The sequence below is a fragment of the Adelges cooleyi genome, unplaced genomic scaffold, assembly GCF_023614345.1.
Source record: "Adelges cooleyi isolate 19-005CV unplaced genomic scaffold, UGA_ACOO_1.1 ACOO_flye_CR_arks_rails_tigmint_CR_PRNA_41, whole genome shotgun sequence".
Classification (NCBI taxonomy): Eukaryota; Metazoa; Arthropoda; class Insecta; order Hemiptera; family Adelgidae; genus Adelges; species Adelges cooleyi.
Window position 1 is genome coordinate 377,421 of NW_026096090.1, and position 27,800 is coordinate 405,220.

Below are 27,800 nucleotides of genomic sequence, written 5' to 3' on the forward strand. Positions count from 1 at the left end.
TATCCACTTGCAAACGCTTTCTAAACGCAATATTCACGCATAAGTATTCTGTTTTGGAAAAAAATGCAAATTATGAGTAAATTCTTACAGATTATTATTCAGCTAAAAAATACACTCGGTTTGAATCGGTATTTGTATATTTTATTCAAGACAAGCGTATTTTTTTGGAGAGTGCTTGAGCAGTTACTGAAGAGTGATCAATATTTAATATTGTTAGAATTATTGGCAAATTTATTTTTAAATAAGCAAAATTAAATAAGTATTGGCTAAATATTAAATTGTACAGTATCACGGTTATTGTATATATCTATTGAAAATATCATTTAAAATGTATATAGATTACATATATACAAGTACCTGTTTACTATCATTAGTATAAAGACCTTGCGACTACTAGCATTTTGTTTCGTTTTAAAAAAATATTCCGCTTAATTTAATACATTTAAGATAAGATCAACTCGATTATTATTATAGTTAATTACGTGCAGCATCTCTAATTGTGTACACAAAACCAAAAAAATTGATATTCCACATTGAAATCATTAATAACACAAAAGCATTATGTGTCGGTTTTTTTTCACTTACTGTTAAACAAATGTTGTCCATTGTTGTCTTGAGTATATATAATAATTTTTTATTGTTTACATTTAATCACGACAGAATTCGATTAACATTTATAAGCAATTGATTTATATTTGTATAGACACTTATGATGATATTTAGAATTAACCATGAAATCTTCCTCAATTTCGCAGTACACGGATAATATTATGTAATTAATAATTTTTAAGAGTTATTGTTTATATCACAATAATTTCAATAAAAATAAAAATATTTTGCTATTTTTTAAATGTCGCCTTAAGCGACCATCTAGATTTTGAAAAACTCTAACTACATTGATAGAGGAACTTTTAAAACAGGGGATTGCTTAAGATCACTGAAAGGTTAATAGTATTAATATTAATACAATAACTGTCCATTAATAATGCAATGGAAATGAACGTTGTAGTCTTTTAAGTATCCAAACATTAACAATCACTATTTATAAATACTCAATACATACAGTTTTTCTTCTTCATCATTGCCGGGACATTAATAATATTTATATGACACAATAATAGGCAAACAAGGAAACTAAAAGACAGTGTTTGATTTACGGTTTTTGTATAGGTACAAGATTTTTTGTCGAATAGTCTGAGTTATTACTATATTTAGTAGTTAAAATTATCAACAAAGGTTAGGCGAAAACTAAAAATTCAGCGACGCATGAAATCATATTTTAAATCCCCTTAACTGTTTTTTTGGAAAACTTATTTTATTGGAAATTTTTAAATTAACTCTTTCAAATTGAAAAACTTAATTAAACTAAAAAGTCATCAATTGTCTTACAACAAATATCGTCTTTACCTATTAACAATTATGCCACTTGGCTCTATGTTGGAATCTATTCTGTTAGACATAAAAAAAAATTCCAGTTAATAATTGTTCACCCTCAATATTATGTCTGCAAACACCAAGACATAAGAAGCTGGCATGAGTAGACATATAAGTATATGATCGGACGCCTTTGTGTAAAACACCAAAATGACAAGTCAAAATTATCATGTTTACCTTTCCATTAATTATTTTGATAGTTCTTTAAATAAATATCTACTAAATCCATCAATACTTAGCTCGATACCAGCTCGTTTTGTACTTATACAGGTAATTATTTTTTTATCATATAGACATGTACTTTTTAACGTTAAATTTGAATAATTGTCTGAAACGCAAATTGTTATAATCTGTTATGATATACTGCCAACACTTGTGTACATAACAATGAAAAAAAAAATACTCGGCGAGTTTTTTATACACATATTACATAAAACGAAAGGTGTAGGTAGTTGTCATGTGCTTTAACATATGAATATGTTTTTGGTATAATATACTGTATAATATGCCTTGTTTTACATCACTACCATGCAGCTGTCAGGTACTAAGTAAATTGCCCATGCTGTTCCCACAAAACAAAACGTATCTCTGATTCCGATGAAAACTTTTTTTCCCACATTAAAACATATTATTTTTATTTATTTGATCCGTTGAAATTAAAAGAAAATATTGACGCACTCCGTGTGTATAATTTTATTATTACATATTATATGAGTTCAACTAGTAGGACATGCAATATAATATATCATGTACCTATTTACTTCTTGTAAGTAACATTAAAACAATATTTCATTGTTATTATTTAAACCCCTCAATGTCTAAAATATTGACAAGTTAAAAATAAAGCAAATGTTTTTTAAAAATATTTATAAGGAAGAAGCTTTAACTTTTTAGTTTCTCTTTATGGTTCATACGGACAATCTGAACAAATGCCACTTTTGAATAATAAATACCAAAGTAGGTTAACTTGGTCGAAATTTAACAAAGCACTTTTTTGTTTTTGTCAAGTATTGCCTAAATGTTGACCCTTAATATATTGTGACGACCACCGGAGCGAAACATTTTATTTTATTTCCAACAAAACATAAAATAAATTCATTATACTATTTTATATACAATTTTTTTGGATAGGTTTGTTGTCAAAATGACGAATAAAAAAATGTGGGTGGGCCAACTGAACTTGGCATTGTTTGATCTTATCAACAAATTATAAAAAGTTTGCAAGTCTATTTTCAAAGTTTACTAAATTTTATGAAATATGGGCAAACGATACGATGTAACCAAGGTAACCCAAACAATTTTAACTTTATTAACCGTGGAAACCAAAACAATGGTAACTTTATTAACCGTTACCTTGGTCGTTACCACAGTTATTATAACCAAAAAGCTCTTCTTAGATCCCTCCCCTTTTTTTGAAATGATTTTATAATATATTGCTACACTCATTATGTTTATTATTATATTGAAACAATTTTTAGGATTTACTTTTCATTAAACCCTGACTACCAATAATAATATTATGTTCAAAAACATATAGTATATTTATAGTAATTTATTTCGTTTGCTATTATTGCATTTTACAATTTTTTTGTGTATTTCACTTTTTCTTCCTTTATTTTTTTTTTTTTATTAACAAACTTGTGCATAAAGAGTCTCTGGCGGAATTGTTAATTATACTGTCACTTGATACGATGGTAATTTAAAATCTCTTGCGGGTATACAGTATAGAATATCATATATAATACATAAATAAATAATAAGGAGAAACGATGAACCAATTCAGATAATAAACAATAGAGAAAATATAAAACTACTGTGAAAAGACCATGTATTATTATGTTAGCATAATAATAATATTCAGGAGAGGCTGTGACGTAATACGTTCAGTTATTATGCTGTATTTCAAAATAACGCCAAAAATCGTATAACTTCTGCATAATAATATGCAATGCATACAAACATGGTTACTATTATTATTATTAAATTTAGACGTTGCACCAAAAACGTATACATTTTTACCACGATATGACAATTTCAAATGTTCAAGTAAATATTAATTTAACATACATTAGACACAGTTCTTAGGAAATTAGTTACTGTGAAATATGTTTATGTATTTTTATTTTTATTAGCGTTTGTATTGAATCGACGAGTAGGTGTATTTAAACGAATTTAATTTGTTAGTTTTTTTTCAAAAAACAAGTAACAATCGTATTATTAAATTTTATAATTTAAATATCGCTCATCAGTCATGGTAAGTTACCGTTTTGTTTACAGAGTGTGTTTTTTTTTTTTTTAATAATTTAGTTTCTACCATATTCAAGGCAGGTAATTTTTCTGCGATTAAATACCCACGTCAGTCTTTCTAATTTTATATGGTCCAATGCCTACACAACTACTGGCCATATTGTGTTTGTATGCTGTACCCGTGTATGTGTGAAATTTAACAACAACCTTGAGTTTTTTTTTTTATCAACAATTACAGTGCTCAAAACACCAAAAAACATACAATGATTTTTCGTACTTCATTCTACAATTATTAGTAATTAAACATACATATGATTAAAAAAAAAAAAACAACGTATATCTCCTTTAATTAGTGTTAGTGCCCAACAATTATGATTTCGAATAAAACGTATGGTATTTTCTAGAAACAAAATTATACTACCTACGACCTTCAAATCACCGACTTGTTGAACAAATGAAAACATTTGCATTTGTGTTCTGGTGCAGAAATAATAGCCGTAATTAAATGTGTCTTTTCACAAACAAACAGATACGATTTCGAGAAAAAAAAAATGCATTCTTAACGGATTTGAGTTTACATTGTTATATTATAATTAAGTATACATAGTTAACGGTGGGAAGTTGAGAGCACCTAATATCAATTACTTTAAAGTGTTCACATAACATGATTTATTTTTGGAAAATCCACAAAAAATAACACGTGAAGAGGATTTGGCGTACACAATTAGGTATTTATAATATACTATCAACACTATATGTTTCCATATGTATCATCACTTATACACATAACAAAAACGATTTTTTTTTTTAAAGCAAACAAACGTTTTAGGAAATAGCAAAATGTAATGTATTTTATGCACCGATCGTGAGAAAACTGAACGTAGTGACCTCCTAATAGTCCTAGTGGTGGACGTACTTGGAGCCCATAAAAAGTAAAAGCATAGTATTATTACAGATTACTGTAATTTATTTCATAAAATTAAAACTGTCGATTAAAAAAGACGCGAAAAAAAAAATAACACTATTAATATTCGTTATCATCAGAATTCAGATATAATGCAGTTATATAATTAAAAAATGTGTCATTTATGCGTTACGCGCCAAATATAGATACTTTTAATTCTATGTACGTCTTGTACATGATTACATAATTTTTAAATGTTCTTTCGACATTTGATCGTCGACTGTGCTATACCCAAACACGGTATAACAATGCTTGATTAAAATATATATATTTTATTAGATAGTTCAACAACGCCAAAGACACATTCGCTCGTTATTTATTTTACTTTATAAACTATACAATCGCAATATATCACTTGTAAGTTTTTTTATTTTCATTTACAAAATTTAACCTATAAAATAGAAAGCGCTATTAAACTTTCAAAACTAATTGCTGTTAAATAATACCTCGTGCATTAATTTATACATTACCGAAAGCGCGACTTGTACCAGACTTGTTTTTTTAGGGATTTTATTAATTGGACAGAAATTTGAACAAGTTATCAACTGTAATTTAATTAACTTGTAATTTATTTTCAGTAAGAAACATTCATTTGCCTTGGACAGGTTTTACTTAGTTAGTGTTTTTTTTATCAGGTGACTGAGTAAGTCTGGAAAAACTATAGCAGATAACAACCCTTATAAGAGAGAGAGAGGGCAGTAGGTGAAACAGCCTCTCTATAATAGCACTCTCTGATATATATATATATAAAGTAGTCCTGGAGAAGTAAAAGAAGAAGTACTGGAGTGGTTAGACCTCACTAAACTAAATACTCAGCTTAATATTAGATGTACCGATTTATTTTTTATATGGTCATTCCCTCCACAAATCTATTCTACAAATTTCGTCATTTGATCTAACACTAAAGTACATAAAAAGATTGTAAACGATGGTAATTAAGTCAAAAGGTTTGTCGTTTGGTAAAAGTGATGCTTGAATATTAGTATTGAGTCAATACTGTTGACACCATTTGAATAACTTCTCATACTGAATTATTGATTTTAGTTTCTACCTTTAGTTTTTTTTTTTTTTAAACTTAATATTGACTTTCAAAAAATAGTTTTAGTATTTGGTATAACATTTGTAAGCATAATATATATATTTTTTTTAAATGGTTAATTTTGGTAATTTGTGTGTGATGAAAGCGTGTGGAACTTAACCCTTTCTACCCACAGAAGGCACAGATAATTAAAAATGGATGATGTTGTAAGCAGTGGTTTAACTTTAAAACATGTTAGACCTAATGGGAATACGATAAGATATATCTATAAAAAAAAATTATTTGGTATTTTTACTGGAATGTAACATTTATGTATAAGTATATTAAATAATCATCAAGTATGTATCGCACACAACGATCTGGTCGTTATAATATCTTGTGTTTCGTTTCATTAGCATATGCTCCTTGCGGTCTTTGTTGACATTTTATTATGCGGAATACTGACGGACAAAGAAACGATTCGAATCCAAACAGCGAGGAGGAGGTGTTCTAAAGAGAACTTCGTGATCAACGAGCTCAAATCGAAAATCCACCTACCTAACATTATTCGCTTAACTGACAATAACCTTGAATTCGACGTCCAGTACAAAGATCTGTGTACGATTTTATCTATAGAATATCATTGGCCATTACTCATTACACTCAATATACACTCTGGTCTATAGGAACGCCAGAGGAAATAAAAACCAATTGAACACTTCCAGTGAACAGAGACACCGAAAAATTTAGTTTTACCATATTTTTATGTACATATGAAATATAGTCATATTTTATAATAAAATGTCCAAGGAATGTCAAAGTTAAATGTCAAAGGACACTCATTCATTAATTGGTTATAAGTTTCTAATGTTGTATCAGCTTAAAAATGGGTTACGCCTCCGACATGGATATTCGGGTGTCGGTTTAGAGGTCGAATGTTGTTATTTGGACAATATGTTGCGGATGTTACTGTAGTACTAAAGACTTGTTGTTATTTTAGCAATCAATACTAAAATTGTAGAAAATAATATTTCCGGCATAACTCAATTTAGTCGATAACATAGTGTCAAAAAAAAAAAATGTTTAATCAAATTGAAGAACAATTTATACAATTAATGTTTTATTAAAAAAACATAACAACTTTGTTATGTTCAAATCTAGTATTAAGATGTACTGTAAATGTCTATTTGAAAAAATAGTTTTAGCTCATCTCGCACGCCTACCACTTGTCTTTAATTTTTTGTTTATATATTATACAATTTTTTAATTAATAATATTTCAAACTTGGACCTTTTTGCCTGTCACGCAGAGAATAATTAATATTGTATTAAATATGGTCATTAAAACGAACCTAACAGGCAATAAATAAGTGGACAAAGTTTAAGAAGATAAGGTTTTACAATATAATAAAATATTTTGGACCTTACTCAACACTAGTAATAGGTTTGTGCGTTTTGTCGGTGAAAAATTAATTATTTCAGTATACTCGTTGTGTCCTTCGTATTTAATTGTTATTATTGATTCTTTTTTTTTTTATTATTATTAATGCCAATTTATTTTAAAACCGGTAATAACGACGATAAAAATGGCGGATTTGCGCGTTTACCAGTTGACAATTTTCCAAAAAAAAAAAAATTATTACCAAAACCGAGACTTGAAATTTGTAAACAATCCGGCGCCGAAGGTCGTTTAAATAACAGCACACAGACTTGGCGAACAACAACAATCACTCATACAGGATATCTTACTAGGATAATATAGTTACCGGGTGGTAAGACACTAATTTTTTCTTAAAATACTTGCAATTTAGTTTTTATTTTCGGGGACACTTTAGTTATGTATTTCATAATATTAGACAATACTCATGTTTTTCAAAAGCTCTATTAACTTTTAAAACTAATAAGGGTTAAGTGTGTATTCAATAAAATTTTTATTTTAAGAATAATTTTCTGAAAACGTTGACTGGTCGATTTTTAGTTTGAAAAGTTGGTAGGTTACCATTCAAGTCTCAAAAGTCGATAGAGCTATGGAAAGTTGTAAAAAGTCAAATAGTTAGTAATTTTATAACATTAAAAGAAAACATGTTTTCAATATGAAAAATAACAAAATCTCAATTATTTGCCGAGAATAGGAGTGTTTTGCGTTAAATTTATCATCCTGTATATAGGCTGCTGGCTATAGCTTACGTGACTGTGTATTATCATACTTAATACTTGTGTATTTTTTTTTAAATTTAAATATTGTTGTGTACGAAACAGGTGACGGTCGAGTTGTGCTGTGTTGTACTGCTGTTGCTGTGGCGTGGGAGTTAATCGCGCCCCTTCCAAAACGACGGGTTTGGGCGACGGCGGTGGTGGAAAGCCGCGGTGGTCCGTTCTTCTTTTGCCGTCGCTGCCTGAACAGTTCAGTCCCAGTCCGGTGGTATCCGAAATATATTTCTGCTGTAATTATTGTTAAATAAAATAAGTCCGTCTCGCCGCGACCAAAGCAGCCGAATACAAAATACAATAAACATCAAATCAATTAAACAATATCGAAAAACAAATCCTCTGCCGTTGTTGCCCCGCCATGGACAAACAACAAGAGGCCGCAGCCGCAGCCGCCGGGACCGCGGCCGACGACAGCATAAGCATGAAGACGGACTACCCTGCCCACGAGGTGTACGTTTCCGAAGCGCCGCCGGTGAGTTTGTGTTCAATGTATATATATTTTTTCCAATTTAAAAATCTTACACTAGACGACGGCTGTAGAGAGTCTTCGGACTCTACAATACACTCTGTTGGTACCGGTAAAAATTACAATATTAAAAAAAAAAAATAAAACGTCGGCAACGGTCTGGCGTACAGTAACCGTCACACTCCATTTCCGACGAAGAAAGTCACTGACTATAATAATAATAATCGTTTTATTATTATAAAAATTATAATACGGCTAGTTTTCACTAGGCCACGAACCGCTCGTTGAAACCCAATAGAAATAGCTGTTAACACACACAGTCGTACTACAGCGATCGACTTGAGGGTGCCGTAAAAACTGTAAAAATATCAGCTATTTTTGAATTCTGATAGTGTCAATTTATTTTTAGGGTTATATGAAAAATACTTTACGGGAAGTAGGTTGACATCTCTCAGAGTAATCACATTTTGCTGTAAAGCTTCTACTGTAAACCTTTACGAAACTAAAAACTAACTAAAAAATAGCCATATTCAACTCTTATTATGCAACACATTTTGTTTTTAAATTATCGATGACATAATCATCACGCAGTATATACTTTAAGAGAAATTACATCAGCGTTTAACTCCAATAACGTTATACACATTGTTTACAAACATTTGGAGACCAAAGATACAAATTTCCTAAGCTCGATTTAACGAAATAGTGTAGGATTACGATAAATGTATACATTTTTAAACGGCCATCGTGTAAAATTGCACGAACAAAATTTTGCACTTATGATACCTGATGGCGCTATGCCGTTGTTAATATAATATCATCATGGTTTTACACAGTCCGCATTCTTGTTATTTGTTTGTAACGGCCCAGCAAGATCCTAGCCATTAGCCCGACCTACAATATTGTCTAGTGACAAAATATGCAATACATGCAAATCTATTCAGTCGGCCGTCATATTATTAATGTGTAAACAAAACAAGTAAATATTGTAATTTCCGTGGAGTTTGTTTACTACTACTGTTGATCTGTGTGACCACAGAGGGAAAACAACCAGAGAGACGCTGCGTGCGTTAAAATCTCATGTTTGCACGGAGAAATCTCCCGTCAACGAACAATGGAGGCGACAGGGCAGCAAGGGAAAAAAAAGTAACAAACTCGAAATGGTTGTTATTATTATTATCTCTTTCTTTCTTTTTATCGCGTAATAGAAACCGTGCACGAAAACGTTAAGACCGTTTTGCACCGTAAGCCGCCGTTTCTCGCAGAGTTCATAGAGATCAGCACACACAAACGACCTGACCTAATCGGAAAATTACCGCGTTCGCCGTTCGCTTTGTACGAGGAACGTTATCGAAAAAAAAAAAACCAATCACCGCAGACACTTTCTATCTATGTTATGGAAGAGAAAAAAAACCAATCCAATGAACACTGAGGTCTGTTGGTTTTTTTTTTGCTCTTCCCCGCTGTCATATACGGGCGCATCAATAGGAGGACGGATAGGACGGAAAACACAAAAACCTATGCCGAAGCATTTGCACACACACACGGACGGTTGTTCAAACACAAAAAGGAAAATAATGGGAAAAAAAAAACAATAGTTTGTGCGGAGGCAGTGTTAGAGGGCATAGGACTAGTATAGATAGGTACGTTATACACACGGTACACAGGTTGGTCGAAATTATCATTATGTAGGTGTGTGTGCGCGTGTGTTTGTGTAGTGTTGTAAAAAAATAAAAAAGATGTGGTGTGTCGAGGACAACCGGGTATTGTAAAATATATCCTTTCTCTCAGACTCGGTACATATACATAAATGTAGGTACACATATATTGTATATTAGATTATATTTGTACGTTTACCTTGGGTCCGATTCCCGAGTCGTGTCGCTGAATAGTAATAATTATCATAATGTTTTTTTTTTTTTTACTTAAAAATTCGAAATGACGCTAATGGAAGGAAACGAGAGGGAATTTTTATTATTTTTTTTCTAAAGAGCTTTTCACGCTCTGCGTACTTTTCCCCGGTAAAAACGTTACAAGGTCGCGAACTCGAGCAATTATTATTATTCGGTCGGAACAGATGCACGGAGACGATTACAACGAAAAATAATAATTATAATATTAATGGCAATACACCGCCATAACCGGTTGATTCCATTGCTTGTATGGCCAATTGCTGGTTTCAACACCGGGCCAAAAAAAAAAAACAGACGGACAAAAAGAAATGTGTTCAAAAATAAATGGTACAAAAAGTACACAGTCAGTCAATGTGTAAATGAGCGTGACGGTTTCGAACGCGTTTACCTAATGATCCGGTTAGGTTTTGCTAAGAACATGATATTTTGTATAAAAACAAAACATGAAAAATAACTACAAAACCCACAAAAGTCAATTCGACGGAGTAATATTGTTTGCGTTTTTTTTGTTCGCGACGACTGGCGGTTGTGAAAATTTGCTTAAAAATTAAAAAGAACATATTACAGTACGTTTGTTTGAAGAACAAAAAAGAAGAAACAATTTGCGAGAAAGTTTACACGGCCGGTAGGTTAACGCCGACGCTATGGCAAATGGAAAATAATGATAATAATTATTATTATTATTATCATCATCATCATTATTATGTCGACCGTGGCCGCGGCCGATTCGAACGGATTCTGAATATGAAACGCCAAGCGCAAAAGACTTGGGCGATTTAGATCATAATCGAAATACTTCATTGTACGGTACACAGATATATATATATATATATATATATATATATATCACGTTTGCGCTAAACGCCCGCACGTACTTACTTTCCAGTTTAAGTACACAAATTGCATATATGCGCCAACGAGCAGTTTCACCTGCTATTATACACATCTCCATCTCTATGAGGTGCTACTGCACGCCGCCGCCGCTTTCTCTGTATATATATATATATATATATATATATTATATACAATAAATACTGTATCATGATTTGACCCAGTAAATGATGTACTTATACATGTACGTGCAGTGGAAACGGCTTATAAGTAGAACTATAGGTAGCTATGCTGCACCATGGTAAAGAACTGGAAAAAAGAAACCAAACGTCCCCGAATGCAACCCCTTAAAACGAGAAAAAGTGCAAATTTATGTTAGAACTAAAGAACTTGGAACATGTTTCCTAACTGGATAACTCCCCTATTCAATTGACAGTGTAACCGTATTGGCCAGCGATTGCTTTTGTCATGATATCAACTGAATCATAATTGAAGGGGTGTGCCTGAAGCAACGTATTGAGTGTTTTGTTGATTTCATTTTACAGGGGAGCTTTTTTAGTTAATTATTGTTCCAAACACTGATAATGGATACAAGGCTGTTAAACCATCACTATCCATCGGTATATATTTGAGAATTGACTCTAACGTATTCTAATGCAGCTAGTCTCAAAATATTCTTTGCTAAAAAAGTCACAAGCAACGTTACTCCAGCCACACTTTCAACATTATAAATTAAATATAAACTGATTTTTGACCAGCCCAACCTTAAAAAGGAATTGTTTTGCACTCTCATGTTTTGGAAATCGAGTACAGAATTTATTTTAACATAATATTTTACACTTGAATATTTTCATCGAACACTCGCTTTAGGTACGCCAAGTTCTTACTTGGCGAATAAAACACATATTTTGCAATTCGTTTAAAAAATATAATTTTTTTTTTATTGCGACACTGTAAAATGACTAATACAATGATCGTTTAACATAGTCGAAGAATTAAGTAGTTTGAGTCTGTTATTATTAAGTATAATTAATGCTTAAGAGAACAGTTATTTTATGAGATTATAAATTATTATTGCTCAACCGATAAATTGTTTAATACGGTTTAATAGAGAAAATAATAAACCATTTACTATTTATAAACACAGCTTTTTCTACCGCCTACTGGTAATATTATAACTATTATTTTTAAGCGTTGATTTTATTAGAAAATAATATAGTTATTATATATATATAATATAATTCGCTAAACGTTTTCATTAGTAATAAATGGACGGCAATTCGGTTTCGAAACAGTATTTCCGGATCGACTTAGGAAACCAAAGACATGAACATAAACTCGACACTAATTACTGCACTTGTATTATATTAAAGGTACATTGTGTCAACCGAGCCAATGAATGAATGGTAATTGTTTATTGTTAAAAGTAAGAAGTAATGACGCACAAATAGTAGTTTGGTCAGTGTGTCGTGTGTTAATTGATTTGTCTACCGAGTTGACAAGTACATACTTGTAGGTGCGTTTTCTACTTTTCATTCTATAGTAAAGTATGTAAAACAGACCTGAATAGGATTTCTGCAAACGGGTTAGAAAATCAATTAGAAGAACGACAAAGAAAGTTGTATATTTTGAATTTTATGTACTGTTTTTAAGTTGACCCAACTTTCCTGTAGATTTTCAAAATTCAAACTAAATCTTAATTCTTAGTCATTGCATGAATAAGTGGTAAGTGGGTGAAAGTACCGAGTTTGGGTTAACGACATATAAAACTCTGTTCACCGTCATAAATATTTAAATTTTAATAAAACCGCTATATCCAGTAATAATATTATTGTGTTGCGAGTTTCGGTTAATTAACATTATAAAATGTTTGTACTTACATTTTGACCTATAATAATAATATAAACACACACAATTTAAAACTACAAAAAGTATCGAAGCTCAAAATGATTTTTAACGATTCAATTAATCAACCGTTACTGTACAAATTAACAATTATAACGGAAAAAAAAATATATATATATAGACTAGGAAATAAATAATAGTAGTAGAGAAGAAACAAGTCGCCAGTGAGAAAATTGTTTTAACATTTTACGTTCAAATTTTGTTCGCATAGTTTATTTTACAAAATAAATTCACTGTGCCAATTTAAGAGACAGTTCTGCAATTATGAATTAACAAAAAAAGTATGACAACGGAAATACATCAAAGAGTTGTTAATAGATATAAAAAATACCAGGAAAAAACAATAGGTTCTGCTTCGCTTAGAATCTAGTTTAGATACAATTCTACGTCGAATGCCATATTATATACGCCTAATATTTATAAATTAGTGTAACTTGTTAGCCAAATAATTAGCATAACAGTTTTTTTTTATTATTAGGCAAACGGCCATTTTTCTTTTGATAACTGATTATAAGAATGTTGAACGGGCATTGAATGTCTAGCTAACATAATTTCTTTTAACAACTATATGCAAAAATAATGTCCACGACCGAAAAATATAATTCGACAATAATTGTTAAAAACTAACATTCTTAGTATCAAAATTGTCTTTTTTGCATACAACAATGGGCGGCACTCGGGTCGGATATAGGTACCGTTTTCAAATAAGTCCCAACGCAATAAAATATTAATTGCTATGAAAAATATTCGAACTAAATACATCAGTAACTAAATACAAGTCGAAACTTTTTAGCAGTGTTTCCCATACTAAGTACATTTACTATATTTTTCTAATGATCTAATTTGTCTGCAGTACTGGATGTTAGGTGAAAGTGTCCGCTATGTGGAATTGTGAGTGAATTCCAAACAAATGCCTACTTTATGGTGTAAAATTAAAAAATCCAGAATTTTTCAATTTCACACCCAATAGCGGATTAGCCCGTGCACAAGACAATGGACGTGCCTAAAAAAACACATTACATATTAATTGGACTCGCCAAAAGCGCTGGAAATTTCACCGTTGACATTTCGAAACCCTGATCGTCGTAACCTATACCAAATAGAGCTCTATTATTCGCGTTGTTCATTCATCCAACGACCTCCTATCAATTCATACTACCTATACAGTATAATAATAATAATATATACTATTATTAATATACTATCCTATAGCCGCCGCTATTATTATTATTATCATTCTGTAATAATTATTGCGCGTCAAATTAAACGCTGCAAATCATAATAATAATAATGCATTTTTTTTTTTTTTTGTCTAGTTCGAATACATTATAATAAACTGTGTACTTGCAGTGCGAATAACAACAACATAATTGCATAATCGGCGCGCATTGGCTGACTGCGGCAGCGGCTATCGAATTACACAACCAACAAAAATACTATATAAAAAAAAAAAAAACACTGGTACCTACCACGTATATTGCTACACCGTAATATTTTTATTCTGGACCCCCGTCTCCAGCCGGGTTCAATGAACCAAACGCTTTCTCCTTTATGTGTCCCGCTCGTATATTATATGTGTTGGCAGTAAACAAAAAAAAAAAATCCTTTGGTAATAACGTTTTAAGTATGACAATCGCACACACATACAACATAACAAGCAGCTAAATAAGGTACGTGCACAATATGACAAATCGTAGGTATATATCGCGCCACAATAACGCCACGGTGAGAACATTAAATAATAAATACTAATGATCACAATCGATACACGATTAAAAAAAAAAGAAGAAAAACTAAGAATTAATAACAACAGAATTAAGCACGGCCGGGGGACTGGCCGCCAATGGTTCAGCCTTTTCTAAAAATGTTAATGAAAATGGTCTGTGTTTCAAATAAATTCATGTAACGTTGATACAATTCTGAGAAACTATTGAAGAAGGTCATGTTTTGGATTTGCCTCTTACAAAACAAACATTTTGCAGCAAAGATTAAACATCGTAAACTTCAACTTTTATTAATGAAATTTACACCAAGATTATTATATAAAATTCAGCATATAAAGCTATAAAAAACATATTTTTTTTTAAGTGTTTTCCTATTTAATGGATGGAATTTCAAGTTGTTAAGCAAAATAATGTCTCCTAACTTATTTGTTCTATTTTAAACTTATTTTTTTTTAGAAATACTTTATATATTTTGTTTCAAAATATGTAGTATTCAGTATAATTAATTTCGTTGTTTTTGATTATGTTTTATGTTTTGACGGGCTTTTTAACCAAATTCATAGATTAAATATACATTTATGCCAATCTGTTGCACGGTGGCCATTTTCGAGCTAGTCTGACGTGGACGTTTAACATTATTGTTACGAGGAAATAAAAAAAGAACAGGTTGTTTTTTGTGCCAAATGTGTTCTATGTGCAACGACACAATCGAATCTCGTACCTGTACCGTTATACCCGATTGGCCTGTTGATTTCCTATACAGCTGATACCTATATCCTCCAACAGACCGTACACCATATCGTTCGCCTTGTCACGGAACAATATCAGACCGTGATTGTCGCTCTTAACCCAATTATGTACACACCGATTCCGGTCAAACTTATTTTTTTGTTGGAAAAAAAAAAATATACTAAATCTTAAAACTTTTGATGCATCAAATACCTACCATTGGTAAATTGGTTAATTTTTCCTCTTATCAGAGATACTTAACCTTAGAAACGTTACTGCGACTAAAGGTGGAAACCCCACATGTATATGACCAGTAAATACACCCGTCATGACCACTTTTTTTTCAAGTTCAGTGTATTTCGTCCTCATTTGATAAGACATAAGGAGTAAAACGAGGTGGCCATGAATGGGATAGAGAAAAGTTTTTATGGTGTTTTCACCCTAAGCTCTTCTGTCTAAACGCCACAGAATTAATAACAGCTGAAGCGACTAAGACCGAGATTTTGTGTGGATTATTTTTTTATATGAAAACTGAAGAGAAATTAACGGTTTTTTTTTTATGACATTACGGTGAATGTGATTGCGGTACTCAAAAGCTGGTCTAGTTTACCTACTTGATTTTAGTAACTCGTCAAGACTTCTTAAGACTTTCAGAACGAAAAAAATAGAAACTAGTTAAGCAATTTTTTATTACCTATAAAACACAAGTAACGTGAAAGTTACAAAGTTATTGGCTGGCTTGCTTACAACACATCCAGCTTTGAGGTAGGGTTATTATACTTTTTTTATTAGGTAGGTACAATAACAATGATTTTTTTTTTTTTTTACTTCTTTTCGGTGTTGGAAAATACAATTATCATTACAGAAGCACAAACTGTAATTATAAAAAGCGGCAAATAAATGTGTACAAGTATTTGACGGTTGTTGAGCAAAATCGTAGGAAATACAATTGAGTTACTCGTGTATGACGATCTGCGAAAATCGGAACTAACTACTAAACCGCGTCGGCTTCTGTTTCCGTGTCTTATAATCGAGCTATTGGATGGAAAAATGTACAGGGTGGCCCTTTTGAACCGACTAATATAAGCCATACACAGTATATCCAGTGAATAATTTAACAATTTGTAGGATTTTTTTTTTTTGTTGGCGTCACAAGGCGAACAACATTGCAAACTAAACACAGTAGAACGTTTTTAAGGCGAGTATAAGAGGATTTTTGTTGTTGTTGTCGTTATTGTACTCAAATAATACACACGGCGCGTTTGGGTTTGACATTTAGGATATTTATAATATATTAATATATTATAATTTATATATGCTCATTAAAACGATTTATGTATATATTATATATTACAATTGAAAACCGTCTAATGTGTCTACGGTCACGGTTAGGTTTCACCGAAGAAAATAAGTTTTGTATTTTACATTTAAAAGTGTAGATGTCTTCCTTATTTTCAAACAACGGCGGTTTGCACGCGTACAGCTGTTAAATATGCTACAAATATAGTGTTGCGGCTATCTTAAGATAATTACTACAATAAAACAATCATTTTATTACTCATTATTATAATCGGACAACAAGACGGCCGAGTTTAAAACGTTTCGAAATTCTGACCACTCTCTGGCCAATTACCATGCTACACGTCAAGTTAAACGTTATATAATATAGGATCATTATCGCCATGTAATTTGACAAAACGTTAATTGTGAAGCGCTAAACAGATTAGCGACCGTTTTCCAATTTCGTTTCTAGTCTTCACTCTTTAGCCATCGTTCGAATAAGGCGACGTCATTCATTATTGGCTATTATTATTATTATTATTATTGTTTTGGTTGTTATCATTAGATACTGCTATTATTATCGTTACGCCAGCGTGAAGGAAGCCAATGCGCGTGTGAACGTGTACATAGTACAATAAATTATGGTTGTAATGTTTTCGCCAACACCAGTAGTGGTAATGTTAAAACAAAAAAATAATTAAACAAAAAGCAACGTAAATAAAAATAGGTAAGATCAAGAGTATAGAAACGATTAAATGCCAGTGACAATAATGTGACATTAAAATACATGTACTGTAAAATACTGTAAACACAGTAGGATTGGATTATATTTTATGTACAAATCTAGTAATTTTACAACACAGTACTGTACTGAAGTATGGAAAGAGTCACTACAGGCCACAAGGACAACACGTTGGAGATACACCGCACAGCTGTATATTGACTATAATTTTTATTTTACAAAATATTTACTTAATTTAGTAAAATAATTGGAATAAATTACACGATTTTTTATTTAGTTTAATTTACATATTTTGTTTACTATGATGAAGGTTGCCCTGTTGTCTTAGGTGTATTAAAACTTGATCTGTTATATCACTCATGTTGGATTAGGTAGATCACTTAAACTCTATATATCAGCACACTTATATTTTTAAACACCACACGCTGTACAGTAGTCAGTAGACTTATTTTATAAAAAAAAAAAAAAAACAGAATAAATAAATCGTTGAAATCCAAAAGCGATTATTTTTTTTTTTTAATAAGTACATAAATTTGTGTTTAGGTAATTTTCAAATTGCATTTATATTCATTATTCACAAGACAAAGGTTTAAATCATGAATACGACATAAAATTGGCAAAATTTGATATTTCTACAAAGGTTTAAAAACAAAAAAATGTTGCATGAATGAATTTTCCTTGCTCAGTACCCCCATTATGTACTCGTCAGAATTGCGGACAATACAATAAAGACATGATGTGAATTAAAAAATTAAAAAATAACCGAAAAAAAAAAACGCAATCTCTTTGGTACAAAAACCATGTGCATTAGCTTCCTAGTTAAGACGTTTGGCATTCATCAGGCTCGTTAACACCTGACAGAGACGCCATTATTGTAATCGTTGCGTTCGTGATCGAATTTTGTAAAAAAAAAAAATTAACGATGGATCGAAAAAACAAAATCGATCCGATCATTCAACACACTTTCCTATCCGACGACGACGACGACGACCGTGAAGGATTTTCCACAACAAAACATAAAAAAAAAATCATACAAACAGGATTCTAATAATTTTCACACACAATCAATTTTCCAAGTGCACCGGACGTCCTGTCCGCCAAAAACTAGTCGGTGTTATTATTATGCATTCATATTTCGGTCAACGCAAATCACACAGGAAACCGATAATAATCGCGTATGCAATGACAATTATTTTAAATGTAATAATAATAATAATAATAATAATTTGTAACGAGAACACGGCATTGATAAAAAATAAGAGCAAAATTCGGATACAACCGACACCGGGGCGGTTAGGAGGGCGTCGCACCGCCCATTTTTAAGGAGTAAGGTATAGGCAATTTTTTACAAAATCTTATTTTAAAGGTTAAACTGCGATGTGTAATTATTAGTTCGTTAACTGAGACTCTGTTTTGGTAGTTAATTAATTTTTTCGGACTATCACAGCTACCTTGAAAGCGATTTAAAAATGTTTTTGTCATCTCGACTTGTTTAAGCAGACTGAAAATAACTCGCTTAATTTTGCAATTAGAGTAAAAGCACCCGTTATAAAATTAAAACGGAACAATATTTCGGAGGGCAAGACGACGGTGCGTTTTTTTTTTCTCATTATTTTAAGTATAGCGCTCAATAAATAGTTTAGAAATAACGGCCGTTTTAACATTTTTAAATGACTGTGACTTTTGAAAAAATGAATTTTTTGAAATCACCGGTGCGACGCCCTCTTAAATCGACCCGTGGACAGTTTTTTTTATTTTCCCGCAGTCGGACCCGATGTACCTATACGTATAATACCTATAATAGTTTATATTTTTCATTGTTTTCGCAAATTATCGCGACGGACCAAATCGGTGAAAAATAAATACAGTCGCGTCTGTGACCGAAGCGGCAATTGCGCGTCCGGTGTGATTATGTTTGTATATATATATATATATATATATATATATATATATATATAAATAATTTTATTTCATTCCATGATTTTATTAGTTATAGATTATTTGGACGTCCGTGACGGCACGACGGTAATCGAGAAAGTACCCCGCGCTTAGGGAAACCGCAATTGTCAGCAATGACTTTTCTTTGCTGCTGTGGCCAAATATTATACATAGGTTTTCGGTTTCGACCGTTGGATTTCTATACCATTAAAAAGCGCCACGTTTTCCATTGTTCCTTCGTCCAATAGAGGGAATGTGTACCTTGGTCTGGGTACTGACGACAGGCGATTGAAAACCCAGTTAAAATGCCACTACCTTCCAATTGCTAAAATTGACATTAGGGAGACTAAAAAAAATTGTTGAAATCGGATGAGCCGCGTCCCCAATAATAATCGCCCTGTGATGTACCTAAAATTGAACCGGTTTGACTAAATTTTTTATCCGATCATTAGTTAAAAATTTAAATCAATTAATTACCAAAGTTTGAACGATAACCGCTAATGTATTATAGTGTTTCGATTAAACACTGTCTATACTGATGCAAATGTAATTCGATTTTCTAGATTGAGAGTCTACAAAAGCAAATACAACAACTTCTATACTGTAAAAGAACCCACTAACGAAGTATGATTTGCTTAATGAAATGCACAGACGGATTATTTGAAATAAAATTATAATTAGACCCGTTGCCACAGAGTTATCTTTTGCTTTGGTTTTACTTTGTTAAACAATTTGAAAAAGCCCTTTTTCTATTGATCACCATCGATATTTAATCGGTTTATTATTATTATTTTTTTTTTTGAGCAATAATGTATTGATAATTTATTGTTATAAATACATTAAAAGATTTGTTTTTCTCTAAAATAGAACAACAATAATCGTTTAAACGGCGTGCAATTTGTTATAATGGCGCAGAAAAATACTACGTCCGTTTTTGATGTACTTATAATAGAAAACGTGATTCCTTAACGCGCAGTATACATTTTACATATAATAAAGAAATACAAATATGGAAGACGCACGATAAGTCTGAAGAAAACACAATTGAATCATAAATCGTATGTCAAGTCATGAAAAATCGTGATAACGAAACGGACAAAAGTAAAGAATTGAAACTTTAAAGAGGATGCGTTTAATGTACTTGAAAATCACGATTGTCGATACTCAAACAATAGAAACCCAAACTATTTCCAAATATGAAATTAATTACCGTTCATTACAAATTATAATAAAATTTATCCTAATTTTGTATCAATTTTCAATTCGATAAACGAACGGTTAGTAAGTGAGAACGATGAAATGTATTGCCCCACTGTACGACACTTAGACAAAATGAAGGCGTCATGCCAACTTGTTTTGTAAGACTTGCAATCTTTTTCACTATCACAATATTGTAATATATTTTATAATTATATATTAGCTCTTTCATAACAAAGCCGACACGATAGCGTATCGACAAAAGGATATAATATTGTAAATTGTAATTATTATCCAAAGTGTAATTAGCATACAATATCATATACTCAATTATATGGTATTGGTTATTTGTATATAAAAAGCGAAACCGGTCAATTACATAACTTCAGTGTCGGTTATTATTTATGTTTGTCAAGTTATCAGTTTACATAAAAGAAAAAAAGTTACTTAAATTAATAGTGAAATATATATATATATATATATATATATATATAAAAATTATAACTTCTAGAATGGGAAATATTAATTAGAATAAAAAAAACAATTATTGACCAATGTCAAAAATCCAAGTTACACATTTTATTGGCTCTTGTAACTTATTACTGTCTAACATTGCAAGCATATTTCTTAAGAAAGTCTGGCACTGAACTAGAAATTTACATAAGCTAATAATTTTATTGATCGTATCATTAAAAAAACTTATCCGTTTGTATTGTTTTCCAGGCGTACAAACTCAAAACTCGTCCGACTTCCGTCCAGATAGCCAGAATAGCTGCATTTACAGTGGTCGGATGCACATTCATGCTGGGATCGTTTATGTTGGCAGCAGCTTATTTGCAAGCCAACGCATCTTGCTCGCAGTTGATGCACGCCGAAGCTCTTTTAAGACAAGTATGAAGCATATAATACAATACTTATCGTTGTAGGCACAACCACTATTAACCGAGTCAAAATGAAGAATACAATCTATACTCTATGGGATACTTCAGTTTCCAATGTTAAGCAAAAATATGTGACAACAATATAGGGTGTAGTCTTTATCTTGGGTTTAGTGGAATTTCAATGGATTTCGATCTACACGTACACTCCCCGTGAATAGAATTTTAATGGAACAACAAAGACGGCTACCAAAAAACGTAGGTGTATTTTAATTGCACTATTTAGTATACCTACTTGTAATACTAGTTTTGAAAACCGAGCTGCCTAACTTGACCGGCTCTGGATCGAATGAACTGAATGTTAATGGCCCACTGTATAGGGTCATTATCTAGGCAAGGAGCTTTAAATAGACTGTTTGGTAATTAATTTCATTCTCAAACGTTTTGATTTTTTCACAAATTAATAATGAAAACAAAAAATAAACTATTCCACGGTACATCCTGTTAAATACTTTTATAAACTGTTATTGTCACTAAAATTTGTTCAAAAATAACTGCAAGCTAAAAAAAGTTTTCATATTCAATTTTTTTAGTACATTATCAACTATTAAGAAAACTTTGCAGCCAAGAAAGTAAAATAATTAATTTTTTGTAAACATCATTATTTTATGAAACATTTCATAGTCTAATTTTTTTTTTTTTTAGTTAAGTAATGATTGAGGAGTTGAAATCAAAATTAAGACCAGATTTGAACTATTTCCAATCAATTTAGGGGGTGTACCCATTGAAATTCCATTAAATCCACAATAGGGAAACTTGTAGACTCAGGGTAATTGTGTTCCCCATTTATAAAAAATATCGTTTGAATTGTTTTTTTATCTAACCAATGTTAAATGGGTAACATTGATTAGATTGCCTAACCAAGCTTTAATTTGTTTATAAATTAAACAAGTTTGAATGTCTAGAAAAAAGTATAATTCTCTGCTTATTAAATAAAAGGGTAAAATTTTTGTTAATTAATTGAAAAACGCGGGTACACTTCTCACGATGTATCCTAATACAGAAATTATCTTAAGAAGTCTTCCCCGTCTCAAATCGTTTATTTCTTGAAATACAATAGCGACTTCTTTTCTATTTTTACTTTACTCGCTCTTTTAGCAAGGCAAGTTACTTTAATTGAGTTAAGTTATTGAATATTTATAAAACAAGCTACTTTCGTTGCACGGGGCGATCAAGTTGGTTTTTTTAATTTCATTTTTCATTGGGTTTACTAGGGGCAATATATAGGCAATATAAATAAACAAAATAATTTCGAATTAACGTGGAAACGCCATTCGATCAGATGCAAATTTATCGACTTATGCGTCTTGTCTTTGCAGCAAGTTTGTTTGTATATATTTATTTATTTTTGTATATATATATAGATAATATAAAGTTAATTTCAGACATGCAACGAAATCAATTTCGGTCGACCCAAAACGGATATTACTTGCACGTGTTATTATTTTCAATCGGATTTTGCAACGCAAGTATAAGCGTTATGCGCTTTTCACGATTTTCATTCATTTTCTTACCGTACAATAATAATAATAATAATAAAAACACCGTTTTCAACGCGAATAAAATATCGTTTCAAGTTTTTCTACACAATATATTTTTTTACAGGTATGTATTATCGTCGCACGGTGATGCAACCGAGTGTGTCTGGAAATTACATTGCGTTGGAATTATCGGTATAATATTATGTGTTTGGATAGGTTACGAATGACATGTTTTTGCCAAAATATTACATTGTGGAAATCACACAACGACGACAGTCGTCTCGCAATTATATTATATTATATCTTTATACCTTTCCGAGCAAAAATAACACATGACAATACGATTATTGTTAAGACCCTCCTCTAATGCGTCCCCGCGTACCCAGAGGTACACACGAACAATAATACAAAAAGCGTAGGTAATGACATGTGAGAACATGATATGTACCTGAAATTCTCTCAGAACGGATAATATCACTTTCTTTGGGTTTATTTCTTCGTCCGGCGACCACAGTTTTTTCCAGACAGACACAAGAATAGCCCGACTGCTTTCACTGTACGATCTCCACGCACAGTCGGTGAAACTCGACAACGGCTTCCTAGTTTTATTTCATGTTCTTGTCCGTACAATCCATCGATCGTAATGATGGATAATATCAACAGCTAAAAAACACCACCGGATCGATTAACAACGGTCAAATGACAAAGCGAATTAAAATTTAAAAAAAAAAAAACGGAATCTAGAAAATACATAATACTACACACCAAACTAGGTGGGTAGTAGGAATTAAATGTCTACACACACAACTCCAGGATCAGAACCGTGTTATAGGTATAGGAATCGATCAACGTTCGAAAATAGCAGAGTAACGCTTAACTGTTGGTCGACCATATATTTCATCTATAACTTATAAGAGTATAACATGCTGTAAACATAGTATGTATTTTTAACACTATAAATATTTAAGTACATTGATTGAGCGTTTTATAAACTTGAACATAATTAAATAGGCGACTTACAAAAAAAAAAGCTGAACACTTAAAATATTAACGAAATATGATCTTTTCGGACATTTCTGGGAAAGGTGTAGAGCAGGCCGCATGTTGTTTCTCGACCAACGCATAGGTGGTATTCAATGCATTATTGTTCAAGTGACAATGTATACACCGCTGAAAAATGCAAAATGGTCAAAATTGTATTCCGATTAAACCGAGTAAGACCTAAAAGTAAAACGTCGTGCGAGTAACGACCATAATACAGTTTATAGATAGGTACAATAAAAAAACAACGGGGACTAATCGGTTAAAAACTGTCCGTTTGAAATATCACTGCAGAATATACACAACAATAATAATGAACTAATATGGGTGAAACGTACGTGCCAGTAAAGACTGTTGTTCGGTGTAACCGACCATATAAGTCGGGGCAAAAAAATATAACATAGGAAATGAATGAGTTATGAAACTCTCGACTAGAATTGTAATATACAATTCGAACACGTATAATATTTGTATGCGTACACGACACCGTCCGACATAGTACTCATGCATTAATTGTTTTTATATATAATATATAACGTGGAAAAAATATAATACTATACGGTAACGCGAGCCGTGGTTAATCAAATCCACATCATGTATGTACTGAATTAACATTTAGCCCAGCACCACCACCCAGGAGTTGGCAAAAAAAAAAACCCTGTGGTTTTTCTCCCAAAGTAACAGTTTTTTTTTTTTTTTGGTTTTCAGAGCGAAGAAGCCGCCGACCGTCCACAATTCCAAGCCCTTGTCGACCCACTGCAATCTGACGAAAGCACGGACTCCAAACAGGAAGAACTTCCGGTTCACCAGCACACGGCCAGGAACGCCGAACAACAGCAACAGACCTCCAACAACGAACAAGCGGCTCCGGCCCAAGTTCAAATCAAGTTGCCAATGGAACTGGACTTGGAAGAAATTATCGGAGTGAGTTCGTTAAGGAAAATCAAAACAGACCCTCGAGTTTCCAGGTTATCTATAATTAATCTCCCTCGTCCACTTTTGGATGGAAATTTTGTAATAGAAGTCCCACAGACTATTGGAGCTTCGCACTAAGTTCTCTTTTAATTCACAATAGTCCTGTTACTTACATTTGGTCCAACTGTCGACGTGATGTCTATTCTAATCTAACTTTAATGGATGAGCTTGAATCAACCGGGATGTTTACCACCTCTCAAACTCAAAACAGAAATGAGGGACCCAACTAAAAAATGGAAGCCCAAATGCTAGGATTTCCGGAATAACCCCGGTGAAAATACAAATAGTATACTAGGAGTTCTATTTGTAGAGTGGATGGAGGAAAGTGATAAGAGAGGATTTGGTGGCCAGGAACGTAGGCAAACATACGTGACGTCATCATATGATTATGCCCTTGTTAGGTTCATTATGTACCCTATGCACCCCCCTATTAACGACTAAAGGCTACGACGTTTGACTGATAGAACTTGCTGGAGAAGAACCAACGGTCTCGCATGAACTGTGTGGTGGAAAAGAAACGCGCCGAAGAAGTGATGGACCATCAGCCGAAAACCCTAAGACTGCCATTCGGCGTCAACATCACCACAGATCCACGTTTCGAACATGTCACAGGCGAACGGTTGAGCATCATATGCGAAAGCGGACACGACGAAAGGTAAACATATTAAAATATTAAAGGTAGGTAGGTAATATTTGTGAAGTGTCTGGCAATATCAACATATACCGCGTTCAACCGCCATTCATGAAAAAGCTCAAGATTTGCTTGAATTTGTTAACGTTTTTGTTTTTATTTGTACACATTAGGCGAGCTCCTAACCCGATGGAACACATGCAACCGCAACCGTCGATAATGATGCCCATCCCGATGGGCGCCAACCAGATGACTCACATGCCCAACATGATGGCACCGCCGTTGCCGCCGCCGTTCCAGCACCAGATGCCGCCCAACCCTCACCACCAACACCAACACCACCACCAAGGAGGCCCCGTGCCGTTGGCCATGATCGCCAGGATCAACGCGGACATTGACAACCAATTGCAGATGCAAGAACAACAGCAGATCGAAGAGCACATCATACCGATTTTCCAACAACTGTTGCCGGAACTCAGATCCATGCCCGAACAACAAGAACAGCAACAGCAGCAAGCCCAGCAAGAACAGAAACAGGAGGTCGAAGACAGGGGGGCGATGCCCAACAAAATCCTGTACCATCCCGCCATGCCCGAGGGAAGAGCTTTGTACACTGTAGCCATATCCGACAAGTCGAACGGCGAGGCACCGCAGATGGCACATCAGTCCATGCATCAGCCTGACGGTATGCGCCAACAAAACGTACCGTCCTTCTTCCAAAGGAGTCCCATTCACGTGCCAGTTTCATCAATGGGGATGGCACCTAGTGCAGACCAACAGCAAGTCGTTCACCCTGATAACTTAGAATCAGAGCAAAAAACTGAAAATCGCCCACACTGTGAGTATAACCAATAAAGCAATAAAATCAATCATCAATGGCAACTACTAAAACTTGGGCCGATCTTAGGCATTATTTAAAAATAAATAAAACAACATTTTACTTATATTTCAATGAATTTAAATAACAAACTTAAAAAATGTTCAATTTTCTCTAAATAATTGAAATAAAAATGGACAAAATTATTTAAATATAAACTAGAATAATAAATACAATTGTATTTTTTTTATAAAAATTACCAAATAATAATTTCAAATACATTCTTATTTGGACGAATAATTAACAATAACACTTTATTTGTACACTACAGATTAAAATACGAAAATAATCATTAGTACTTTCTATAGAATGGGTGGAACTTTTTTAGGGGTTTTAGATTTAACGCCTCATCAAAATAATTTGAAAAGTTTTAAGCAGGCTTTATTTGCAGGGGAGAGAATCAAGTAACACAATTATTGCATGTACATTAAATTCATTTTGATACTTAATATTTTTTACCCCGAGTTGGCAATAGTCTGTTTTTTTTTTTAATTACCTGACCCAGATAACTGTTTTAATAAGTATGCATGGTTTTTTTTTGTCATTGATTTCAGCCCACATTCCATCCCCATTAGCTTCACCGACTTAATAAAATACCATATATCTATCGTTGTAGACCAGTCACACTTAGTCACATTTTGACTGCGGTAACAAATGTACGGCAGTCACACTTTATTTAGGTAGTATTGCAGTTAAACAATAATTGTTTTCTCAAATAGTTCTATACAAATATTTACCAATCGTTTAAATATTAAATAATCTAAAACTTTAAAAATAAAAATAAAAGTTTTTGGGCAAGAAGATTATACAAACAGTTGTTGGTGACAAAACTTTTACTTACCGAGCTGGTGATAACTGTTGTTATTGTTGTTTCAGACGTTCATCCACGTTCGGTCTGATCAAATGTGCAAGACGACAGAAAGGACGCCAATGTTGATTTATTTTTTATGAAGCCTACATTTTTTTTTTTTATACATATATATGATAATATTATACCATACATTGTTATTGTTTGTTAACAGATTGTAATAATAAGTCGAAATTGACATTAGATTTACAATAATCAAATAACAATTAAGCTTATGCGTGGAATTTATATGGAATTAGTCAGCGTGAAGGATTATATTATTTGACGACAAAATAAAAATACTGCAGTATATTGTCAAACATATAAAATATATTGATCTTGTTTACATTATAATTTTTTTTTTTTATTTAAGATTTGTTAATGTTAATTGTGATAGTGTTATATAAAATT

The 27,800-nt window shown here is 32.4% G+C and overlaps 1 protein-coding gene across 1 annotated transcript; it reads left to right on the plus strand.

Moving 5' to 3' along the window:
* The first annotated feature begins 8,045 nt into the window (after positions 1-8,045).
* On the plus strand, positions 8,046-27,760 carry LOC126841711 (uncharacterized). The gene is made up of 6 exons (XM_050578309.1): positions 8,046-8,345; positions 21,323-21,490; positions 24,768-24,983; positions 25,499-25,689; positions 25,839-26,503; positions 27,419-27,760. Exons 1-6 carry the CDS (start codon positions 8,232-8,234, stop codon positions 27,439-27,441), a joined length of 1,377 nt encoding a protein of 458 aa, XP_050434266.1. The 5' UTR covers positions 8,046-8,231; the 3' UTR covers positions 27,442-27,760.
* The last annotated feature ends 40 nt before the right edge of the window (positions 27,761-27,800 follow it).